The sequence below is a fragment of the Balaenoptera borealis genome, assembly GCF_965194805.1.
Source record: "Balaenoptera borealis genome assembly, chromosome: 5".
Classification (NCBI taxonomy): Eukaryota; Metazoa; Chordata; class Mammalia; order Artiodactyla; family Balaenopteridae; genus Balaenoptera; species Balaenoptera borealis.
Window position 1 is genome coordinate 134,909,900 of NC_138862.1, and position 23,509 is coordinate 134,933,408.

The 23,509-nt window shown below is 40.7% G+C and overlaps 1 protein-coding gene across 7 annotated transcripts in view; it reads right to left on the reverse strand.

The window, feature by feature from the left end:
- Nucleotides 1-23,509, reverse strand: part of ATP2C1 (ATPase secretory pathway Ca2+ transporting 1) — a 117,679-nt gene that overhangs the window by 90,833 nt on the left and 3,337 nt on the right. The window contains exons 1-2 of one of the 7 annotated variants that reach the window (XM_082392652.1): nucleotides 13,043-13,173; nucleotides 12,144-12,325 (exon numbers count right to left, since the gene is read on the reverse strand). The exons of 1 other annotated variant lie outside the window; for it this stretch is intronic. In XM_082392652.1, coding sequence (XP_082248778.1) covers nucleotides 12,144-12,149 — 6 coding nt within the window. In that variant the 5' untranslated portion in view covers nucleotides 12,150-12,325; nucleotides 13,043-13,173. 5 more of the 7 variants (XM_082392650.1, XM_082392654.1, XM_082392651.1 and 2 more) reach the window with 5 other exon arrangements.

Below are 23,509 nucleotides of genomic sequence, written 5' to 3' on the forward strand. Positions count from 1 at the left end.
GGAAATAATGAGGGCACTGGAGCCACACCTCCGACGGAGGTGGTGGAGGATGGAAAGTGCTCAGAATCCAGCAGAAAGGCGGTCACCACTTCAAATGCACTGGCAGAGGAACAACTCATCAAGCACCGTGCACAACCACAGTAACGCTGTACCACAAAAAAAGAAAGGACAATTCTCTAGAAACCAAAATTAAAGTCACAGAATATTGCAATCTGGTAGAGAATTCCAAATAGCTGTCATGAAAAAACTCAATGAGCTACAGGAAAACTCAAAGCACTTCAATGAGCTCAGGAATAAAATTAATGAACAGAAGGAACACTTTACCAAAGAGACTGAAACTCTAAAAAGGAACCAAACAGAAATTCTGGAGCTGAAGAACTCAAACAAGATGAAGAATGAATTATAAAGCACTGGAAATAGAGCAGACCATATGGAAGAGAGAATTTCTGTCTCAAAGACAGAAATCTAGAAATGATACAACTAGAAGAGGAAAGAGAAATAAGATACTTTAAAAATGAGGAAATTCTACAAGAGCTATCAGACTCTTTTAGGAAGGGCAACATTAGGGTAACAGGTATCCCAGGAGAAGAGAAGGAGAAGAAAACAGAGAGTTTATTTAAAGAAATAATAACTGAGAAATTCCCAGACCTGGGGAAAGGAACCAGATATACAAGCCCATGAAGCTAAGAGAACACCTAATTACCTCAATGCAAAAAGACCTTCTCCAAGACATATTATACTAAAATTGTCAAAAATCAATGACAAAAAAAGAATTTTAAAGGTAACCTAGAAAGGGACCCCACTCAGGCTGCCAGCAGATTTCTCCGCAGAAACTCTACAACCAGGAGGGAATGGAATGACATTCTCAAAACACTGAAAGAGGGCTTCCCTGGTGGCGCAGTGGTTGAGAATCTGCCTGCCAATGCAGGGGACACGGGTTCGAGCCCTGGTCTGGGAAGATCCCACATGCCGCGGAGCAACTAAGCCCGTGAGCCACAATTACTGAGCCTGCGCTCCACAACAAGAGAGTCTGCGACAGTGAGAGGCCCGCGCACTGCGATGAAGAGTGGCCCCCGCTCGCGGCAACTGGAGAAAGCCCTCACACAGAAACGAAGACCCAACACAGCCATAAATTAATTAATTAATTAATTTAAAAAAAAAAAAACACTGAAAGATAAAAACTGTCACTCAAGAGTACTCTAGCCAGCAAACTTATCACTCACATATGAAGGACAAATACTTTCCCAGACAAACAAAAGCTGAGGGAGTTAATCAACACTAGACCTGCCATCTACCAGAAACAAAAAGGCAGAAGTACACAGAACTTTCAGTAAGGTGACAGACTCAGAAAATTGCAACTCTTTACCAGAATAGGTTCTTAAACACTTTATTATAGCATAAAGGTTAAAGGGAGAAAAAAAGTAGAAAAAATAACTATAGCAACTTCAATTTGGTAACAAACTCAACATAAAAAGGGAAAATTAATTTGAGACAACAAGAACACATAAAAAAATGATGAAAACTATATAGGTAATTACTTCATCTTACTAGAAAAAAAAATGTTTTTAATGTGTTTCTCACAGGGGAAAAGGTTAGCAATTCTGAAACTACTTTTGTGTGTGTGCACAAAGATTGAACAAATAAGTAAATATACTGTGGATGAGAACAGATTTCTTACCTCTGGAGAAGAAAGGAAAAGGAAAGGGAAAAAGCTGGAGCGGGGGGAACTGGAATGAACCCTGAGGTATGGGATTGGAACTGGCAGCATCAGTATGAACTCATGGTTTTTAATTTACATGTAGATGGACAGATAACGAAATAAAAATATATTTTTATGTAAATTACAAATGAGTATTACTATACATGTATTTGCTAGTTCTGTCTACTAAGAAGACTCAGAAACAGTAACACCCCAACAGTAGTGAGCACACCTGGCACCCAAATCTTGGTTTCTAGATACCATTCTCCAATAAAGTGAATCTGCCTCCTTTGGAAAAATGGTTGATTCCATGGCTGGTGCAAACAGGAAAAACATGAGACACATGGGGAACGCACTGTGGTACCAGAAAGTGAATTAGTTCTCACAAAATGATGGGTACGCTGTAGAAAGGACACAGCAGGCAAATTTGAATGTGTTCTCAATAACCAAAGCTGGAACAATTTGAGCAACAAAGCACTGGATTTTAACCCATATGGTAAAATAAATATCCACAGATCCATGTAAATAAATAATTGGACCATTGGTAAATGGAGGAAAAAGGACAATTCTTCCTTAACAGTAGAACTGCAATTAATAAATATAGAAGGAATGAGAGTGTAGGAGTTCTAACAGGTCTCCCCAAGATGTGCCACTTTGGCATGTGGATTATTTTAAGCTGAAGGCAATAGAGGGACTTCCCTGGTGGTGCAGTGGTTAGGAATCCACCTGCCAGTGCAGGTGACACAGGTTTGAGCCCTGGTCCGGGAAGATCCCACATGCCACGGAGCAACTAAGCCTGTGCACCACAACTACTGAGCCTGCGCTCTAGAGCCCACGAGCCATGGCTACTGAAGCCCGCATGCCACAACTACTGAAGTCCACGTGCCCTAGAGCCCGTGCTCTGCGACAAGAGAAGCCACCAAGATGGGAAGCCCTCGCAACACAACGAAGAATAGCCCCCACTCGCCACAACTAGAGAAAGCCCGCGCACAGCAACGAGGACCCAACGCAGCCAAAGATAAATAAATTAATTTATTTATTTATTTTTAAAAAAAAAGTATGATGAGGTGCAGGATGTTTGCAGTTTCAAAGTACCTCCTCACAAGAGGAAGGTATTAATTACAAATGAATTATTACAAGTGAAAAATTACATTTATTATTAAACATACAACTACTGTTTTTTAAAGCCTTCAGCTAGCAACAATTATTTTACCAGTAATACCAGAATTTAAAAGACTGTGGTCCTCGTTTGTTAAAGGAATCACTGTCCTTGAAATCTACGGACTAGCCAGTAATTCAACCATACAAACAAATGGTAGATTCCTTAATTCCTTCCCCTACTACCTCCTACACCAATGGCATTCATTTCAGGCAGCAGTTAACTGATGGACTTAACTTTACAGGCTATGGCAAACCAACCCCTTATGAAATCAAAGACATGACTGTGGCCTTCTTCACACCCTGTACTTACCTGACCTAGAGGGCTACAGGTACAACAGGGAGCTGTGTAAGCCCTTCCAGCAATTTGTGGTCAGATACAACTTAATGGCATCAAAAGCTACCACTTTGAATCCTATAGATTTAAGTTGAATGAGAATTTCTTTGCTGCCACAAAATCAGCTTTACTTTATTAATCTCATGTGACAGATGGGAAAATTAATGCATGGGAGACAGAACTGATTTTTTTCCTAAAGGAAAGACTCCTCAAAGTACCAGCAAAGGACTCCTCAAAAATGAGAATGCCACACAACTACGTACATGTAAATAAACATTAAAACACAGTGAGGCTATGATTAGAATGCATTTCCAAGGGAATGGTCTCTTGTATTAGAATTGAAAATACATGTGTCCTGTCCCTAACATGAGTGGAACAGACGGTGGTAATGTCCACACTTCACAAAAGAGAATAAAAAGGTACTTGACAAGCAAAAGAAAGCCACCTATCCACACCCTAAATAAGTAAATCTGAAGGAAAGTGCTGACTTCTGAGAGGAGCCTACTTGAAATTTTGTAAATGGATAAAAAGGAAAAGGACATCACAGATATACGAGGTCTGGCATTTTCCAAAACAAGTAACTCAGGACACTTCAGTCTTAATTTCAAAGAACAATAATACTGCTTTCAAATAGTAAAAGTTCTGAAAGCGAGTAAAATAATGAATTTAACCTACATGATTAGTAGGTAAAAACTTTTAATCCAGATTTTAACATTTTTGCCTACTGATAGAAACAAATCATGAAATACTCAAACCCCAAGCCAAAGTAGAGTCAAAAATATAATTTGATGAAACCATGAGAAAAGCATTAAGATAATAAACGCAACTATAGTTTTGCTAGGCGTCCCACGCATCTCAGAAAAATATGTGAAGCCTTGAAATCAGAAGTTGTTTAAAAGACCAATGACAAAAATAATTTCCTCAAATCTATTCATCAACCAAGGTAAAGGAAATTAGTATTTCCTGAGCAGCTTTTTCATGCCAGGCACTTACACATCTTGCCCTATTTGATCCCAAAAAGCCTGAAGTAGAGTCATTATTATCTATTTATAAGTGAGGAAATCATTGCTTAGAGGAGCTAACTTCCTTGCCTTTGGCTAGAACAATGTTTCTCAATCTCAGCACCACTGACATTTGGCCAGGTAATTCTTTGTTTTGGTGAGGACAGGGGACTGTCTTGTCAATCACAGGATGTTTACCAGAATCACTGGCCCCTACCCACTGGATGGCAGAAGCATCCTCCCACAGTTGTGATTAACAAAAACCTCTCTAGACACTGGAAATGCCTCATGGAGGGCAAAACTGTCCCCAGCTGAGAACGACTGAGTTAGAGTGAAGAAGGCAGTATTTTCATTCAATGGACAAGGGCTACGTGCCAGACCCTTTTCAAACTGAATTAGGGACAACTGAGGGTCTCTGTCCTCAAGAGCTTGCTTTGAACCCTGGTCTTCTAGCCCAAGTGGTGTTTGATTTTAAAACAAACCTCTCTCCACATACAGACAGTGTGACCTCCAACACCCTCCCTCTGGCCAGCGCCCACGTGAGCTCACTCCTTCAGCCAGTCAGCAGCACCTCCACTCACCCGTCTGCACTGGCTCAACAGCCTGCAGCCACTTCTGACTCAACCCTCCCCTTCATTCCCTGTCATCAAGATACTGCCCACGCTCCGCCAGTTTTGCCTAGGCATAAAATGTCTCTCTCATCCATCCTTACCCTCCATTCCCATCATTCTAATGTAGACACAAGGCCAACTCCCTGCCTTTTTTCTACTACCCGTAGAAATCAGAAGAAATTCACCTCTCTTGGTCCCTCAAATGAATTAATAATGAATAATACATCAAGATATCATAACTGAACTACCAACCTCTAGGGTAGGGGGCTGGCAGATACCAAAGAGTAGTCGGCAAAGACCACATCCTCTTTTTCTGGAGTGGGAAAGGAAACTGAAATTTCCCGTCCCATCGCAGACACTTTCACTCAGATGTTAACTCGCAGTAAGGAGCAGCCCTGACAAGCATTAAGAAAAGGACACATGAGAGATTAGTTCACGTGCCATTAAAAAGTGGCTCACATGCTATTTCTGGCACTTGTGCCATGCACCACTCTTGCCTGCTCCAAGGGAATGGAGAACTGACACTCAAGAGGGAAGTGAGGTAAGATTCCCAAAGAAAGCTTGAACCAACTAGCATTTCTGCCCCTCCCAATGTTTAGACCCAGAGATAGGTACAGCAAACATTCCACTAGGGAAACTCTAAAACAGATGGTCAAACAAAATCTAGTGAAATAACTGCACACAAACATATATATTTACATATATATACAACACATTCATAACATAATATACAGCACAAAAACGTTAATTTATTTATACTGTAAATGAAAGGCTTTAAGATGAGAAAAAAATCCAGGATCTGTTTTAAAACTGATCTCTCGGGACTTCCCTGCTGGTCCAGAGGTTAAGACTACACACTCCCAATGCAGGGGGCCCAGGTTCAATCCCTGGTCAAGGAATTAGATCCCGCATGCCGCAACTAAAATCCCACACACCACAACTAAAGATCCCGCACACAGCAACGAAGATCACACGTGCAGCAACTAAATCCCAGCGCAGCCAAATAAATAAATAAATATTTTTTTAAAAAAATAAAGTTGATCTCTCTCCTAGGCAGAGAACAGAACTTCATTATATTAATGGTTCTTAGGAAATGCTTTGTCCTTTTTGACTTTAAGACATCACAATCAAAATAACTGTAAATCCACTATCTGAAATTCACAACCTAATCAAAAGTTTTAATTTATACTTCACAGTTTCAAAAAAATAATGATCAAGAAAAGTATTATGGGTAACATCCTAAATACTTCTACCTTATTATTTCTGAGTTTTCCTGTAAAGAACTGAAATCAAACACCAGTACACAGTAGCAAATATATTCAGTGTCAGGGTCCTACTGCTATTCCAACTTTATCAGGTTATTCGTTTTATGTAACTAAATAAATAAATGAAAATAATTTCTACAAGGATTCTTCAACGTCTCAGAGTTTTCTGAAAGAATAAAGAATGTGTTGTGCGGGCTTCCCTGGTGGCGCAGTGGTTGGGAGTCTGCCTGCCAATGCAGGGGACACAGGTTTGAGCCCTGGTCTGGGAAGATCCCACATGCCGCGGAGCAACTAGGCCCGTGAGCCACAACTACTGAGCCTGCACGTCTGGAGCCTGTGCTCCGCAACAAGAGAGGCCACGATAGTGAGAGGCCCGCGCACCGCGATGAAGAGTGGCCCCCGCTTGCCGCAACTAGAGAAAGCCCTCGCACAGAAATGAAAACCCAACACAGTCAAATAAATAAATAAATAAATAATTTTAAAAAAAAGAATGTGTTGTGCTAAATTTCTGTTATTTCCTCTTGGGGGACACAAGTTTAGGTCAGTAACTTGATGAAATGATCAAAAGTCAAGCCAAAAGACCTCCCTTTACCAAGAAATTATCATTAACAGGAATATTAAAGACATAATTCCAATTCACACATTCTCTAACATCTGATGCAGGAAGAAAGAGATTGAAATTGAATTAGATGCCCAGTTACAACCTTAAAATGATGTTTCTGACCCCTGCTATTACTGTCTTTCTCTGTCCATAACCTATGATAGCCTTGTAACATTTCATTCCATTTTTTTCTAAATGTATCCAATAAGCTTAGTCTAAACTAATCTAACTGATCACAATTTGAGTAACTCGGCCCTCCTTATCCACAGGTTCTGTGTGGCAGATTCAACCAACTGCAGATCAAAAACACTAAAAGAAAATTCCAGAAAGTTTCAAAAAGCAAAACTTGAATTTGTTGCATGCTAGCAACTATTTACATTGTTTTTTACAACTATTTATATAGCATTTAGATTGCATTAGGTATTATAAGTAATCTAAGGATGATTTAAAGTGTAAGGGAGGATGTGCACAGGCCATATGTAAATTACTACACCATTCTGTATAAGGGACTTGAGCATCCTCAGATTTTGATATGTGTGGGGTTCCTGGAACCAATCCCCTGATACTAAGGAATGACTGTAATTCTAAGATGTATACCTTTGTCAATATTAACTTAAAACCTTGAAGACTGAAAACATATTAACCAATGCATATAAATACCAGCCATATAAAGGAAATTGCATTGATGGCCTGACATTTTTTTTTTCTGAGAAATCCTTTCCTGTATGAAATGATGGCATTAACCCAGAGTTCATCTAACCAGTTTTTACTTTACCGCCTTTTACTAACACTTGTCCATATGAAAACTGTAAAAATAATCTTGTCACAACTGATGCCTGAAATCATTATAAAAAGAACCTGTTATTTAACAAAGTAAACATGGGAGGAACTTTTGAACTTACAAAGAGATCTTTAAGATGTTACATGTAACAACGGTGTAATTTAAAATTTTCCCAGCTAACTTTACCATCAAGCTAAGGTGTTCTTTCCAGCTTTAAAATGAAATTTAACCTTGTTAATAAACAGATTAAGGTTAACCAAGATCTCAAAAGAAAATCAGCCTTGAGCTCCAAGGGGAATGTTCCCTAGGAGACTATTCTGATTGATACTGCTTCAGTTAACAGAGTTGAGTTCTACTGACATTAAATGAATAATAAAAACATTAAGACAAATCATGTATTTAGGACTCAACTGTCAGGAGACTACTACTTACAAATATTCTCTGCAGCATCCTTCCTCTGGGTTAAATTACTACAGTTTATCAAATGCTATCACATAATCTTTTAGTTTCAACTCTTTTCCAGAAATACTGATTAAGAATATTATTTTATCAACAAAACTGCAAACATTATAAATATTTTCCACACCTAAAGATATAAAATATTTTTATAACCGGGTTTCTTATTCTTAGTTAAAGAAATACAATTAATATGGTTTCCCATCCTTTTTTCCTTACAGTTTCTCCAACTATCCTAACATAATCTTTTCTTAACATATTTCTAGTGACTAACAATTTGAACTTGAATAATAAACTATTTTAAAAAGTAAAGTGTAAAGAAACATACTATCATTTTCAAATGCTATCCAAAAAGATCAGGGGAATTTATTCTAGATGGATTAGCCATGCTTCTAACCTTAAATTAAGCATGTCCTAAAATCTTGAAGATTATTATATTTCTATATTTAAGGCTGTGTTAAATAGTTTCATGTACATTAAATTTATAGTGGTTTTTCTATGAAACAGACCAAATTTATTCCAAAGAAAATAATCCATTACTGGGAAGGAGAAATTATTTGCAAATTTCTCCAGCTAGAAATATCTTTTCTAATAAGCCATCCCTTTAAACATACAAATGATTAATTTTTTAAAAATCAGAAAAAGAGCCATTTACTTGTGCATCTCCAATTCCTAAATGGTATCTGTTTAGATCTGTGATAAACATGCAAAAAGGAGTTCCAAAGGATGTGGATAAAATCCTAACCCATGAATGGAAGTCTAGAACCAGTCCCTGAAATTCCAGGAAACTAATACTTCAGATACTTCTAGTGACTGACTCTAAGTATTCATGATGCATCCTGGAGGCTAAGGCTAAAAATTGATCAAGGTTTGCCGAGAAAGTTTAAATGGGCCATGGGAGAAAGGTCCAGAAGAACTGAAACTGAAGCACCAAAAGAAATAAGCACCGTGGCTGAAAGGAGCCACATGGACGAAGTTGTAGACACGGCACACTCCCTAAGGACCTCCAGGCTCCCACTCCCAGGGCCACTAGCAATTCCATCCTATGCACACCTAGAGGTAGGCGGAACTTACCTACACACCTACTGGAGGAGTCTCTATTTCTGGGGAACAGCAACAATCACTCAGTCACTCAGCAGGCTAACTGTGCATCAACCATCCTTCTCAGCACTTTACATACCAGGCTTCATTCTTTCCTCACACCCACCCTCCAAAAGAGGCCACTATCCCATTTCCAGATGGGAAAACTCAGCAGCTAAAAAAGCTTAGAAACATAGTAACTCATGAGATATTTAGGAGAGGAAAAAAATTACCTATTCAGATTCAAATCCAAGCCTGTCTCTTTCTACACTGTCCTCTGGTTTGTTGGTAGAGCCCCAACTTCTCTATGGGCTTAAAGCCTTACACTACAGAAAATTCTGTACTTAACTCCACCCACTCCCTAACTAATAATGAAAACTTCACACAGAGCATTTTGGCCACTACTGTACCCCCTTTCAACATTCAATGTCATGGGCTTCCCTGGTGGCGCAGTGGTTAAGAATCTACCTCCCAATGCAGGAGACACGGCTTCAAGCCCTGGTCCGGGAAGATCCCACATGCCACGGAGCAACTAAGCCCATGCGCCACAACTAGTGAGCCTGTGCTCTAGAGCCCGCAAGCCACAGCTACTGAAGCCCGTGCGCCTAGAGCCCGTGCTCCGCAACAAGAGAAGCCACCGCAACGAAAAGCCCATGCACCGCAACGAAGAGCAGCCCCCACTCACTGCAACTAGAAAGCCCACGCACCGCAACGAAGAGCAGCCCCCACTCACTGCAACTAGAGAAAAGCCCGCGCAGCAACAAAGACCCAATGCAGCCCTAAATAAATAAATAAATAAATTTATTAACCAAAAAAAACATTCAATGTCATAACAACATTAATGGCAGGTGGCATATTAGTATGCAAACACTGGGCTAGGCTATTTACAATTAACATTTATTGAGCACTACTATATATGCCAGATACTATTCTAAATGCTAACAACCTAAATGCTACTAATAAGGTAGGTTCTACCAGTATCTTTATTTCACAGATAAAGAAACTGAAGCACAAAACGCTTTACTAATGTGCCCAAGGCCAAATGATGGTAAGTGGGGATCCAGCATTCAAATCAAGTTGCCTGGTTCCACAGTTCATGCTCTTAAATGCTAGCCATCTTCTCTCCCAAGAGAATTTATACAGTTTCTCATTTAACCCTCCTAACTATGTAAGCTAAGTATTATCAATCCCGATTTATAGATGAGGAAACAGAGGCTTAGAAAGGTTAATTTGCTTAAAATCACACAACTTTTAGTGGTTAAGGTGTAATTCCAGTCTGTTTTTGTTTCACACCCCTAAGATGTTACTATATCTCATATAAAAGAGAATACTAACTGTAAAAAGGAAAGCGACAGTAATCTATGTATTTCAAAATGGCCAATTGGTTTTGAAAATTTCTAGGCTATATACAAGTTCTTAAAAATGTTTAAGAAAAGAAAAAGAAGTGTTATGGTAATGAGAAACTGACAAAAATGGCCTCGATCATTATGAGGCAGAAAACCTCCACTCGTTTTTAAGAATTGTATAATCTTTTACTATGAGGCCAAATCATTATTTGGCCATAGAGTACAGAGACTCAGACATAAGCGTGCACCATGCTCCCATCTCACAACCACTCCCTCCCACCTGAACAGACAATGACAGTCAGCTTTATTAGTCATGCTCCTTTTCCTAAGAGATCAAGAAACAGAAAAGCAACATCTAACAATCCACTGACTTTAGGCTACACTCTTAAATCTGGTAACATTCTAAAATCCGAAGCTCAAGTTTAACATGTTATTTAAGATTCAACTACCAAGAAACAGGTATATGAAGGCATTTAATATCCTTTGTCTCTTTTACAGAAAGGATCTGCCTTCCTTAAATCTATAAGCTAAAAGACAAAGTAGAAAAAACCTCAGAAAACTGATTTTCCATACCACCAGACAAAAATCATTGCTTTCGAATGCTGTTTGTAAAGATCCAGTTAGACAGTAAAAGTCCGCTGCAGTTATATACATGAGTATTTCAGAAAATGTCTTCCACAAATTATCCATCCAGAGTAAAATTAAGCAAGATAATCATGCCTCTCATCATATTTCCCTCATATCCCAGGGGTCTCAGATAGCAAAACAGATTATCGCATATAAGAAAAGTCTAGTTTAAAATAACTAGTCCTACTTAGGACAATCAAGCTTACATTTTCAACAACAGAAAAACAAATTAGAAAGCAGCCAGCAAGCCCAACTGCAGCTCCTTTGTACCAGATATAGATTTTAAAAACCAAAGATTCATGAAAACAAAATGTAATTTGTAAATATCTTTCATAGCAACTTACAGGCCCACTCAAAAAAAAAAAAAAAAAAAAAAAAAGAATAAATGAAAAAAGATTATCACACACAAGTCAGAAGTCAGTCCAAAGAATAAGTGTGCTTGTTTCAGGAGGGGAAAAACAACAACATTGATTCAGAGTTGTTCAATGCTTTTAAAAAATAATCAGTGTATGAAAAGCATTAAATTTTTGATAAGGCCAAAGGAATCAAGTAACATGTGAATGATAATCCAGTGCACGTGCAGCATACAGTGGACAAACAGGTTCCACTGTCAACCTCCCAAAGCATGTTTTGAAATGAGGAGGAACTTTAAGAAAGGAAATCACCTCATAATATTTCGTTAAAATCAGAATTGATCTTTGTGAACTGGAAAACAACGAATTTTTTTTCCCCAAAGCTGCATTTAATAAAAAATCGTTTTCTTTCTTATAAACGAATCCAGTTACACCAAATCAAGGCTTGATATGCAAATATACAGGGATGCAATGCAGAGCCTTCCCTCCCCATCTCCGCTTCCCCTGGAGTGATTCCTCTCTCAGAGACTATGGAAACACGCAGAGATGCCATCTGAAATGAAAACTTCCCTTCCATCCCCTGAGCTAAAGAAGCAGGTTCCTCGGGAAAGCAGAATCAAGCTCAGTCACCCTACGGAACCTTAATTTCCGAAACGCCCTATGTTACCAAAATAAAAGCTAGATATCCTAGGAAAGCAATTCCTTGGACACTTCACAAAGGAAAAAATAAAATCAGAGAATTAAAAAGGTGGCGAAAGACAGACAACTTAAAAGCCAACCACCACACCCTCAACTCCGCGCTGCAACCCGCCTGCCGGGGGCCTTTACCTTCATCTTCCATCGAAACTGCACTTGGGTTGATGGCTACAAAGTCTTTAGTGTCAGCCACGGCCACACTGGGAAGAGAGAGGAGAGGAGGGCAAGAAGAGAGGCCCCCGGAATCCCAGGCCGTCACCCCCGCTCCCGGCCACACGACCCGCGGCTGCGCCCACCACCCCTAGCAGCAGCATCTGCAAAAGAAACCGGAGAAGCGGCGCTGACGGGTGCGGGGAAGGACCGCCGCCCACCGCCCCCCAGGCCCCGCGCCCGCCCCCCTGGCTGCCCGCATCCCCCGACTCACGCCGGTGGGGCGGGGCAGCGCCCCGGAGACGCCCCCAGCCGGGTACCCCGGACGCCCCCAAGACCTGGAAGTTTCTAGAAACGGGGGACAAGAGGTAATCCGGGCGCCCCCCAAAGCCCCAGACCCATTTTCTGGGCTGCGGGGGACTCACCCGCGGGCTCGCGGGAGCGGCTCGTCGAGCGGCGGCACCAGACGGGCGCCTCTCCCGGCGTGGGGGCGGCAACCGGGAGGGCGGGCAGGGCGGGCGGGGCGGGAAGGGCAGCAGGTGAGGGGACTGGTCTCGGGCGGCTCGGTGCGACTGTGCTGGTCTGCTCCCGCCTTCGCCTCCTGGGCTCCGCCCTCCCCACCGCCCGCCGCCCCGGCGCGCCCCGCACCCCGGGCCCGCCCCGCACTCCCGGGCCCAGGCGGACCGAGCTTTGTCGCCACCACTTCCGCCGCAAGGGGCGCGCGCGCAGGCGCACATGCACGCCCGGGCACGGACGGCGGAAATGAGCGGAACCTGACCGCCCGCCCCGAGGTCCTCTGGCTGGGGGCGCTGGCCCCGGCCCCACCTGCCCTACGGCGGCCCCTTGGCCACCCCGGAGACATGACCGGCGTTTCTACCCACCCGCCGGGCGCAAGCGTGGGAGAGCTGCCAGCTCCCCCGCGCCGGCCGCGCGCCCTCAGGAAGCAGCCGCTGGCCCGGACCGAGCGGGCAGGCGCAGCCATGTTCTGGGCCCCCGAGGTGTCTGAGCGCCCCGACGATGCGGTGGGAAGCCGCTCCCGCTGGGCGGCCGTCACAATCTGGGCAGGCGACGCGGGGACCCCGCGGCTTCACTTGCAAGCCAGTCACGGCTGCTCTGCGCTGACCGCGGGGCGGGGCCCCGCGGGGCCACTTCCCAAAGTTCCATCACGATGGGGGTTTGCCTCAGCGCCCGCGTGCAAAGAGAGCCAAGAGCTCCGAGAGCTCAGGGGAGGGCTTCGCATCCGTTCAAGTGTGCAACCCGAGAGGCTGGAACAATTGAAAGCCTCGTGTCCCCAGATGGAAGCTGAAGAACGGGCATTACCTTCAGCCGCAGGTTCTCTTTTGCCACTTGAACTTTTCACTTGCTCAGCACCTAATCCAGACCCCCAACAGGTCACTTTTGATGGACGATTGAGTTTAATAATCCTTGTCAAGCCAGACACAGCAGTCGTTGAACCTAAGTCGTCGCGCACCCAGATCCACTAGAGGGCAGGTCTACACCTGCTGAGTTCCAGCGCATCCTGCAAAGAACTCAGGGGACAGGATAACAAACGGACCGGGTTACCTGTTCTCTTTGGCCCAGGTTAAGTGGAACTAGTCTAGGATCAAAAATCCTGGGCAGGTTTCTTGATTGAAGAAACATTGAGATTTTATTCGGCAAGGTCACTTTTAAATTTCAGAAGTGAAACCATAAAAATCAAGATGAAACATTTCAAGTCTCGGAGTTACTATGTATATGACCACCTTTGGCTTTCATGCTTAATGATTTTTGTCTACTTAGTGGTGACACACATAAGGCTATGATTGGTACAACAGTGAATGTGCTATCTCTTGCTCAGTGTTGTAATCAGTTTGTAATGATTATTACTATACTTACTGGACCTTGACACCACCACAGCATCACATTAAAAACACAAGAAAGCATCTAAAGTAGGAAATGTATAGATATAGACGTTATTTGTTATTAACATATGATCTTACAAAATAGAGGGTAATTTTCTATTGGATTGCTTTAATGAGCTCAAACATTTTATCTCCGGCAACTTTTCAGAATTATCTGTTGTGAACTGCAATACTCCTGCATTGACACTGAATTCCTAATTACCCACCCCCCAAGATTTATCATTCCATTGCTTATATCTAAAGTAACTTACACTAGAATTTTACTCTTTGGTTGCCTAAATTGTGAAAGTCATTATTCCTATTGCCAAGCCAAAAAAGAAACTGGACAACACCAGCTTTGTTAAGAAGAATTGTTACATACTTCATGCGTCATCTCACAAATTCCAAGGCACTGGAGCAGCAAAACCCGTAAAGGATAGCTTTCAACCACTTAGCTGAACCTTAAGCTTCATCAACATATCTCTGCAGAGTGGTCTTCTGTTCTATGCCTGTACCAAGCTAGCTCCTCCACCAAGCTAGCCAATATCAGTAGCACCAACTTTGACTTCCTATGTATATGAAAGGCAGCATTTATTAACAATATTCAAGCCAGAGCAGTGAGGAATGCTTGGGCCACAAGCTTCAGAAATCTTCCTTCTCCCAGCATTTCCTTCTCTGACCAGCTGACCCACCATGAAACTTTTGTGTAGCAATCTCCACTTCCTCATCTCAGGGAAAGAGGACTAAAATATAGGTACACTGCATTACATACACATACAAACATATGTGTGTACACACATTCACATATATACATACACATATATTATGAGAATATATATAGATCTGGGCATAACAACTACCCTTTCTCCCTCAAAAGATCGTTGTGAGGACCTGATAAAATGAAGACAGGTTGTGAATTATAAGTGCTATAAAAGTGTAAGATTATCATACGGAGAAATAAGCAAAAGCATGGACTATTACGAGGTAGAATGAGATTGATGGCAACGAAATGTATTATGTTCAAGTTTCCTCTTAATTCCTTAGAAATCAATGCTCTAAAAATCTTTACTCCCATTTTGTTCTGAATATTTAACCTGCAAAATTAAATATATCTGATGCGAAAAGTGGACACACGTGAGCAATAGAGGGGAAATTTGTCAGGCATCTCTGCTTAGGGAAATATTACAAATAGGGAAGATTAAGGAAGGACAGACGTGATGTTCTAATTTTATTTATACTGTGCCTTATTACACAAAAGTTGTGAGGCATCCTGTTTTAATATCAAATTTGATAGCTGGCATTTTTAGAAACCTGGACGATAAAGATATATGTGGCCTTTAGGATTTAAAAATTAACTTAGAAAAGGTTATTTTAAATCTTTCCTCAATGTCTTAAAGACTCTTTTAACATTGTTTTAAGTACCAAAGGTTAATAATTAAGGAATTTTACATAGCTGCTAGAAGAAAAAAAGTCATATTTTAAGTGGAATATTCTAAAAAAAGTTGTCATATTTTAAGTGGACTATTTTAAGTAGAATATTCTAAAAGCATATAAAGACAATTCTTCATTTTGTAAGTCAACCTACTCCAACAGAACAAAAGTATTTTTCTTCTTATAAGATAAGGGACCTGCTACGGGTCAAGTCTGGGGAAATACAGTCTTATTGCAAGAAGTGTCCTATGAAATGAGTGTCATAACAACCACCTGCCAGAATTGCTATACATCTTCTTGGTTCTATGTCTTAGCAGTAGTGGAAGAGTAAAAACTGTAAGCAAGAATAAAAATCAGATGGGCTCAAAAATGAGCAGAAGAAACTAGGAAATTTAAAGTATATTCTTTTTATTTTTAAAGAAGTTTATTCCAAGTATGACTCAGTTTCCCCGTTCAAGGGTTCTGAGCATGCAGTGATATTTGGGATCTTTGGTATGTAGTACTACCAATCTTCTGGGTTGGAGATGTGGGCAGGTCAGGGGTTCAGGTGAGCGAGGGTAAGAAAGGGAAGGAGGAAAAGTGAGTGTGAGTTCATGTCCAAGAGCCAACTCTGTACTTCATTATTTCCATGGAAAATAGACATAGAATATTCCATATTACATATACCCCAAGATTTGAGATAAAAATGAACCCATTTAAAAGCTATTCTGTCCAGTTTCCAAATTGGCATAATTCATCTCTGGTCCCAAAATATTTTGTCTATAGTAAATATATAAGACCTATTGAATAAATGTGTAATCTGGAAAATGGTCATCATAAAAAAAAATCTGTTGTTGAATGAATAAACATAATCCCAACTTTGCTTCTTGCTTTCTATGATCAAACTAAAATATGAGCTGCTACTTTCCTATAAAGCAAAGAAAAATTAAGGGATTTTCAAAGGTTTAAAAATGAACTCACATCTCCAAAGGGGTTAGCTAGGACAACTCGATCTGAACGGGAATAAGTACTAATCATTGCAAGAAGTGTTAAATACTGAGCACTGCCCAGAACAGATGAAATTTCAGACTTGGATTTTGAACTCAGGTAACCATTTGAAATTAAAAGTTAACAATGTTGAGGTGGCTGCTTCTATGCAAGTAGGAAATTTCAGCTGAGCTTGTGCTTTGGATTTTGATAGCATGCATATCAATGCCTGACAAAGTCAAAAACTGTAATTCCCAGCACAGTCTTGACTTATTTCCTTAGGGACCACGGCATCTACTCTTAATTCTTAGACAAGACGACTAAGGTCTTAATGTTAAGACCTCATAATGGCTTTAGATAGTAGGGAGGACATAACAACTATTATACCTTTTTTATATTCCATAATTTAAATCAACAATTAAAATTGTCAGTTGCTGCATCAGTTTAATCAGTAAACAGCTACAAAAGAACTAAAAAAATAAGAACATTTTCAGTTATATTCTTATAGCAAAGACACTTTAATGATTTCTTGCATTACTAAGCATTGTGTCATGCTACTAGGGCTGGGGCAGCTGTGGGCAGGAAATGGTCGATAAGGACCTGTGAAGCTGTAAGTCATCATCACTATCCCCCTGGCTTTAGCAACGACTCTCCATCTTCTAAAGGGCACATGCGCTATTCTTGAGAAGGTACAGCAAACCCTGTCAGCTTTGATTTTGAAAATATGCATCATCAAATGATCTTCATCAGTAGTTCTCAAACTATGATCCCTGCCACCTTGGTACTTTTTAGAAATGCAGATTTGGGGCTCCACCTCAAACCTACTGAATTAGCAACTCTGCGGGTAGGGCCCTGCATTCTGTAGTTTCGTACTTCAGGTGCTAAAGTTTAAGCGCTGATCTACAAGAAACATAAAACTTTCATGTAAAAATATTTTGATTGTGCTAATAGTCCTCAATTCTGAAGAATGACTGAGAACGTATATCAGAATTTTAAAGCTCCCAGCGTTCTTAAATCATAAAGGGTTTTGAACTTTGAGTAGTCACCTGTTGGCTTAAGACCAGTTATTTTAAAAGACCCAGGGAAAGGGCATTAAGACCATAAAGAGATCATACTTCTCCCCTCTTAAGTGACTCTGAGCATCACATCCACATAGCCATGCTGGAAGAGAAGAGAACAAAAGTGCAGTGGCAGTGGAGCTATGGTTATGTTCCCAGCTATGAAGTCAGCCTTTGTTTTCCTATATCAGCTCAGGACCTTTGGAACAATGCTTCTTTGATCAGGTGTATCAGGCTTTAGCAGCACCAGTTAGATGAAAGAAGGGGGGGGGGGGAAGCTTCATAAATAAAAACTGCCATTCTCTTGAAACAGTGTATTCCTCAGAGAAACAGTTTCATCCCTCAAAAACAAAACAACAAGCTGTGTAACGTTTCAGAGGGTATAAAAAAAATTTTAAGTGCGTTATACAAAAATTATATGTCGGGCAGAGGGTAGTATTTCAACATTAGTGAAATAGGATTTTACACTAATCAATCACTTTAAACAATTTGATTACGCACTCATTATATAAGACCAAAATACTTCTATAATATGCTTTACTTATTTTGAGATGTACATATAGGCCATAGTCCAGTTTAGTGGTAAATATTATAGTAGGGTAAACGGTACAGGACACAATTATAAGGACAGTTACTCATAGAACAAAGGAAGACGAGTAAGATGAATCACGAGTTTCCACTAAAAGGAAAATGTACACAAGAAATCTGGGTATTCAAATACATTACCAGTGAGAACAATTCAGTAAAGAAATCCAATATAAAGGTGATTTTATCCAGAGACAAGTTATAGTAACTATGTTATAATTGCTAATAACAGATGAGTTTACAAAAGCTTGATTACATCTCAATGAAATCTTAAAGTCTTTAGTGCTGCTATAATTTTTCTACTGTGTAGTCTTTAACAGCATTAACATGCTCTTTCTCTCTGTGTGTTAACTGGCCTGCTTGGAAGGATAGTAAATGGTGTATTTAATATTAATTAGACCAATATAGGAGTTTTGAGATCTATTGTATTTGCAAATAATCCCATTACAAATAATGTCTTTTGTAAATATAAATGGGAATGGGGGTGGCGGACCTTTGAGTTTTAGCAGTACCAGAACATCTTCATCTCCATGGTACTATTTACTATAGAACAAAATACACTGAAAGAATATCCTCTGCTTCATTCAATGGGTTTGGGAGCTCAAGCTGCTCAGAACAGGATCTCATTCATTACTTTGGAAGCCACCCTATGGCATGGACTCTTGCATATTGTAGCAAAACACCTTTCTGTTTGTTTGTTGTTTGTTTGTTATACCATTCTTCCAGAGCTGGATTTTCTTGGAAACCAAGGAAAATTAAGTTTCAGGGCCCCTCACTTGCAGATGCCCCTTTTAAGGTCCTAAAAGAGACCCTAGCAATGGTCTCATGGTTTGGTAAAATTTGCAAAAGATATTTTAACTGCAGTTGATTATAGAGTACTCTTTTTTGCTGACTTTTCCCCCTTCACACTTCTCCTATTATGTAGCACTGGAACAGCCAAGGGCAAAATTCTGGATCTGGCTTAAAGGAAGTTGAGATGGGGATACATTTAGATTTTATTTGTATTTAGTGATATATAAAGGTGATTTGTAGTCATGTCTGTGTATGGTTAGGTCAATGCTAGCTGTCCTCGTAGAGAAAGGACATCCAGGAATATTCCCACTACCTACTGTACTAAATCACAAGGCCTGAAATCTTTATATAAATGTGTCCAGTGGTGCCCAGCACCTGAAGTGTATGGCTGGTAAAGGAGAAACAGCCAGAAGCTAGTCTATAGAAATTTTCTAGATGCTAATAAAAACCCAGTATAAATTAACTATGCTAGGAGTATCTGAATTATCTTTCAATTATCGCTTTAGAAAATATTAGAAAGTCATTTTCACATAAAGTGGTGATTAAAGACTCTGAAGTCCAAAAATGTAGGAACAAGACACCTTAGGATGCATCCGTGAATTAGTAAAAATGCTTATTTTTTTTTTAGATTTTGTGATATTTATTGTATTTGTCACCCAAATTTGTAATTTATTGTGATTTCATTCTAAGTCTTCACTTTGTATCCAATTTAATATTTATAATTTTGCATTCTTTTTCTTAAAAGAAGTTTCCCCAAATTGAATAACCTTCAAACCTTTCAAAAACGTGGATCTCCACCTAAAAGGATTTAAGGTGTCTTTCCTGCACAGTAGTTATGGTGGTTTTATTTTTAAAACCCCTTTATCCTTAATTAATGAGAACACACCAAGGAAAAAGGGAGGAAAAGAAGGGAGGAGGCAAGGGAAAGAAGGGGAGAAAGGGACCCTACCTATGGGAGATATCTCAGTATGAGGCAATGAATCAGGCTGTAGAGTCAGACAGGCAAACCTGGAGCTAAAATCTTACTGCCATCACGTATAAGCTATGTACCAAGTTACCTTACATCTTGAGACTTCAGTTTTCTCATCCATGAAGTGGAGATAATACCACCAATTTTGTAAGGTTATTATGAAGATTAAATGACAATGTATATAAAGGACATTGCCAAGTGCCTGGCACATACAAGACATTTAGTAAAAATTTTAAATTCCTTATTCTTGAATGTATAATCCAAGTTGTATTACTTGAAATAACCTTACTAATATGCTGCCTTTAGGATGAATAGGAAAGAGATAATTCCAGCATCTTTCCTGCTCTCTTCACAGCAAATTTTGAGCAGCACAACATATGTGGGAAGTTCATTCCTTTTTCTGTTAAGACGTGGAACTATTTGTACAAGGTGAGAAAATATGTCATCTTCCATTCTGAACAAAAGTTAGCAAATAAAATGTTACAGACAAACTGTGTAAGAAATAGGATAGGATAGCAAATTTAGAAATCTGCATAAAAAGCTACACCATGGTTCACAAAAAAGGGTTTTACATTTGAGTTAATGTAGTTAATTATTTCAGAGACAAAGGTTTTGGTGTTCATCCAATTCATCCTGTGTTTCAAAGACATCTGAGCACAGTAGATTAGGAAAGTTTAGAAGCAGATAACAAGATTAGAGGTAGCTCAGAAGTTAACTCAGGGTCCAGGTGTCTCCCAGGAGTGTCTAACAGTTCACAGCTGTGACAATATGGACAAGAACGGGGGAATACCTTCAAAAGGGACCGTAATAAGCAACTAGTTGTCAGCACTAAATGCAGGAAAAAAGAAAGTAAAAGAGGTTTTTGATATTAAGGGGAAAAAAGCAATTACAATGCCACAAAATAACCTGAAATTTCTCCGTGTACCTGTTCATCAATGACTGCATAAGTATACTTAGTTATTTACCTTTATACTGGAGAGGGTTATAAAACCTATAAAACTATGGGTACAGGTAGTTCAGTGGTGGATCAGGAGCAGAAAAGCTAGTCATTGGTGCATAAGCTTTTCACCTGAGGTGTTTTCTGGATGCAGCTGTATTTCCCTTCCTTGATGGAGGATTACATATGCTACCTGAATCTCCAAAGACGTTTGATTCTGTCTTCTTTGGCCTTAGATTCCAGAGCAACATGCTCAGATTGTGGAGTATTTACCACTAACTGAATAAAACAAGTGAACTCTAGCTGCTGCAACTGTGCCCGCTCTTTTTCCTAAGGTGTCTGAATCGCCCATCTTTCTATTGCTCACTGCACCAGAATCTTGGGGCTGAAAGGGGTCTTGTGAGTCATCCAGTCTTCTCTTTCATGACGCAGAAACTGTCACTACAACATCCCCTGAGGAAGGTCACATACCCCGCCCTCTGCAAAAGGTGGCCCATCTCTTTACCTCTCCTTTTTAGAAAGTCCATCCTTATTACTGTATCACAACCTCCCCCTGCAGTTCTGCCCATTAGTTATGGTTATTTCCTCTGGAACCTCCCAAATGCACCTCCATTTTTCTCTACAAATTAGCCCTGTGTGTCTTGTGAAACACACAAAAAACAAATGCATACACAAAAAAATCACCCCTTAAATTTCTTCCTCACAGAGCCTAACATTCAGGATTCCTTCAAACACCTCTGTCTCAGAATAACATTCATTACCCCCTAGTCCCCTCGCCACTGCCACCTACAGCACCCGGCCCCTGAGAGCTAACTCCACAAACTTGTTCTCAGTGCCTTCCATCCAACAGGTACTTTGCTTATCCTCCAGGACATTCTGGGAATCAAATAGTCCCACAAATAGGTGCACAATTGCTACTGGGATAAGTACAGCAACAGAGAGGCATAAGGTGCCTCCAAAGTACCATTGAGAGAGAGGACCAAGGTGGGAAAGTCAGAAAAGGCTGCCCTCAGTGACCTCATACTGAATTAAGATCAGAAGGAAGAGTAGGTATTAACTAGGGGAGGATAGTGAGGGGGCAGTGGGACAAAGGCCCTGACCAGGATGCGGCAGGGAAGCAGGGAGAGGAGAAGGGTATTGTATTTGGGGCGCAGAGAGCAGAGGGAGGCCAGGCAAGTGTGCAGCAGGAGAGCACATCAGGCCGGACTGCACACTGCACAGCGCTTTGTGATGGGGAACTCTGTCTTTATCCTAAAAACAAGTAGAAGCCAGTGAAAGATCAGAAGCGTGGGTCTGGGGAGTTTCATGGTCAGGTTTGTCTCTAGAAGACCCCCCTGCCCCGCCGGCTGCAGTGTGAAGAACCCATTAGACAGGACAGCAGTGGCTGGAGAGAGACCAACGAGAAGGCTATCACAGTACTTCAGACAAGAAGGGAGATGGCCTATTGGGCTAGGGTGGCAAGAGGGAGAAGTAGACTGAATGATTGGAGGCATATTTCGGGATAAAATTGAAAGGATTTGCTGATAAATTAGATGTTGACCGAGGGAGCAGAAAGTGCCAAAGATGACTCGAGTTCTCTGCCCGAGTAACAGGATGGATGGTGGTGCAAAAGGGTTCTATCTGAACCCTTTCTCAGATAGAGAAGAGGTTTGGGAGAGGGGATGAGTATGAAGAGTGGGTGCTGTGACCAGAAAGCCATTCATCTTCATGAAAGCCACCAGTTACAATCCTTGGGCATTTACAGGCTATGGAGTGCTGCAGACTGAATGTTTGTGTCCCCCAGGTTCGTATGTTGATATCCTAATCCCCGGTGTGATGGTATTAGGAGAGGGGCCTTTGGTAGGTGACAGGTCATGAGGACAGAGCCCTCATGAGTGGCATTAGTGACCTTGTAAATGAGAAGCCGGAGAGCTCCCTCCTCCCCTTCTGCCATGTGAGGACACAGCCTAGACGTCAGCATCTGAAACCAGGAAGTGGGTCTCACCAGGCATCAAATCTGCCGGCACCTTGATCTTGGGCTTTCAGCCCCCAGAACTGTGAGAGATAAATTTCTGTTGTTTCTAAGCCACCCAGTCTATGATATTTTGTTACAGCAGCCCGAACAGACTCAGGCATGAAGAAAACTGTTGGAGACCTTTTTTGGTGAAAAAATAGCTTTTTTGTTTTTTTAATTTCTCCCTTCAGATAGAGTAGACCGTTGCATTTACCATGATAAAATAGTTCAACTTTTGTATCATATTTAATGGTCACAAATATTAAGGTTCAGCTTCGTGTTACCACAACAATTTAACTGTCAGTGTTACCTATATATAATCACGCAAATTCCTCCACAGAAATGGGGTAGAATCTCTTCTATCTTAAATTATACAAGGATCATCTTTTTCCTTCTGCTTCTAAAGAAACAAAGCTTTTTCTCTACCCAAGCACATAGGGCAAAGGCCTTTAGTTTTCCCCTGAGATGTCATTTGAGCATTTCATGACTTTTTTTAGAGGCTTTTAAAAATGGATAACTTCGGTATACTCTCAAGATATAACCAACACACTTACTTTAAGGAGCTGAAAACTCAACATTTCTTTAACCAAGCTGTAGTAAAATTTCTATCATTTTACCTAGAGAGGAAAGCCTGCAACAGCAACCCAACACCCTATGCAGTATTCCAAATCTCAACATAGCTTTTTGGGGGTGTGTGAGGGGAGTCCTTAACTTTTAAATTTTTATTCAGAGCAGG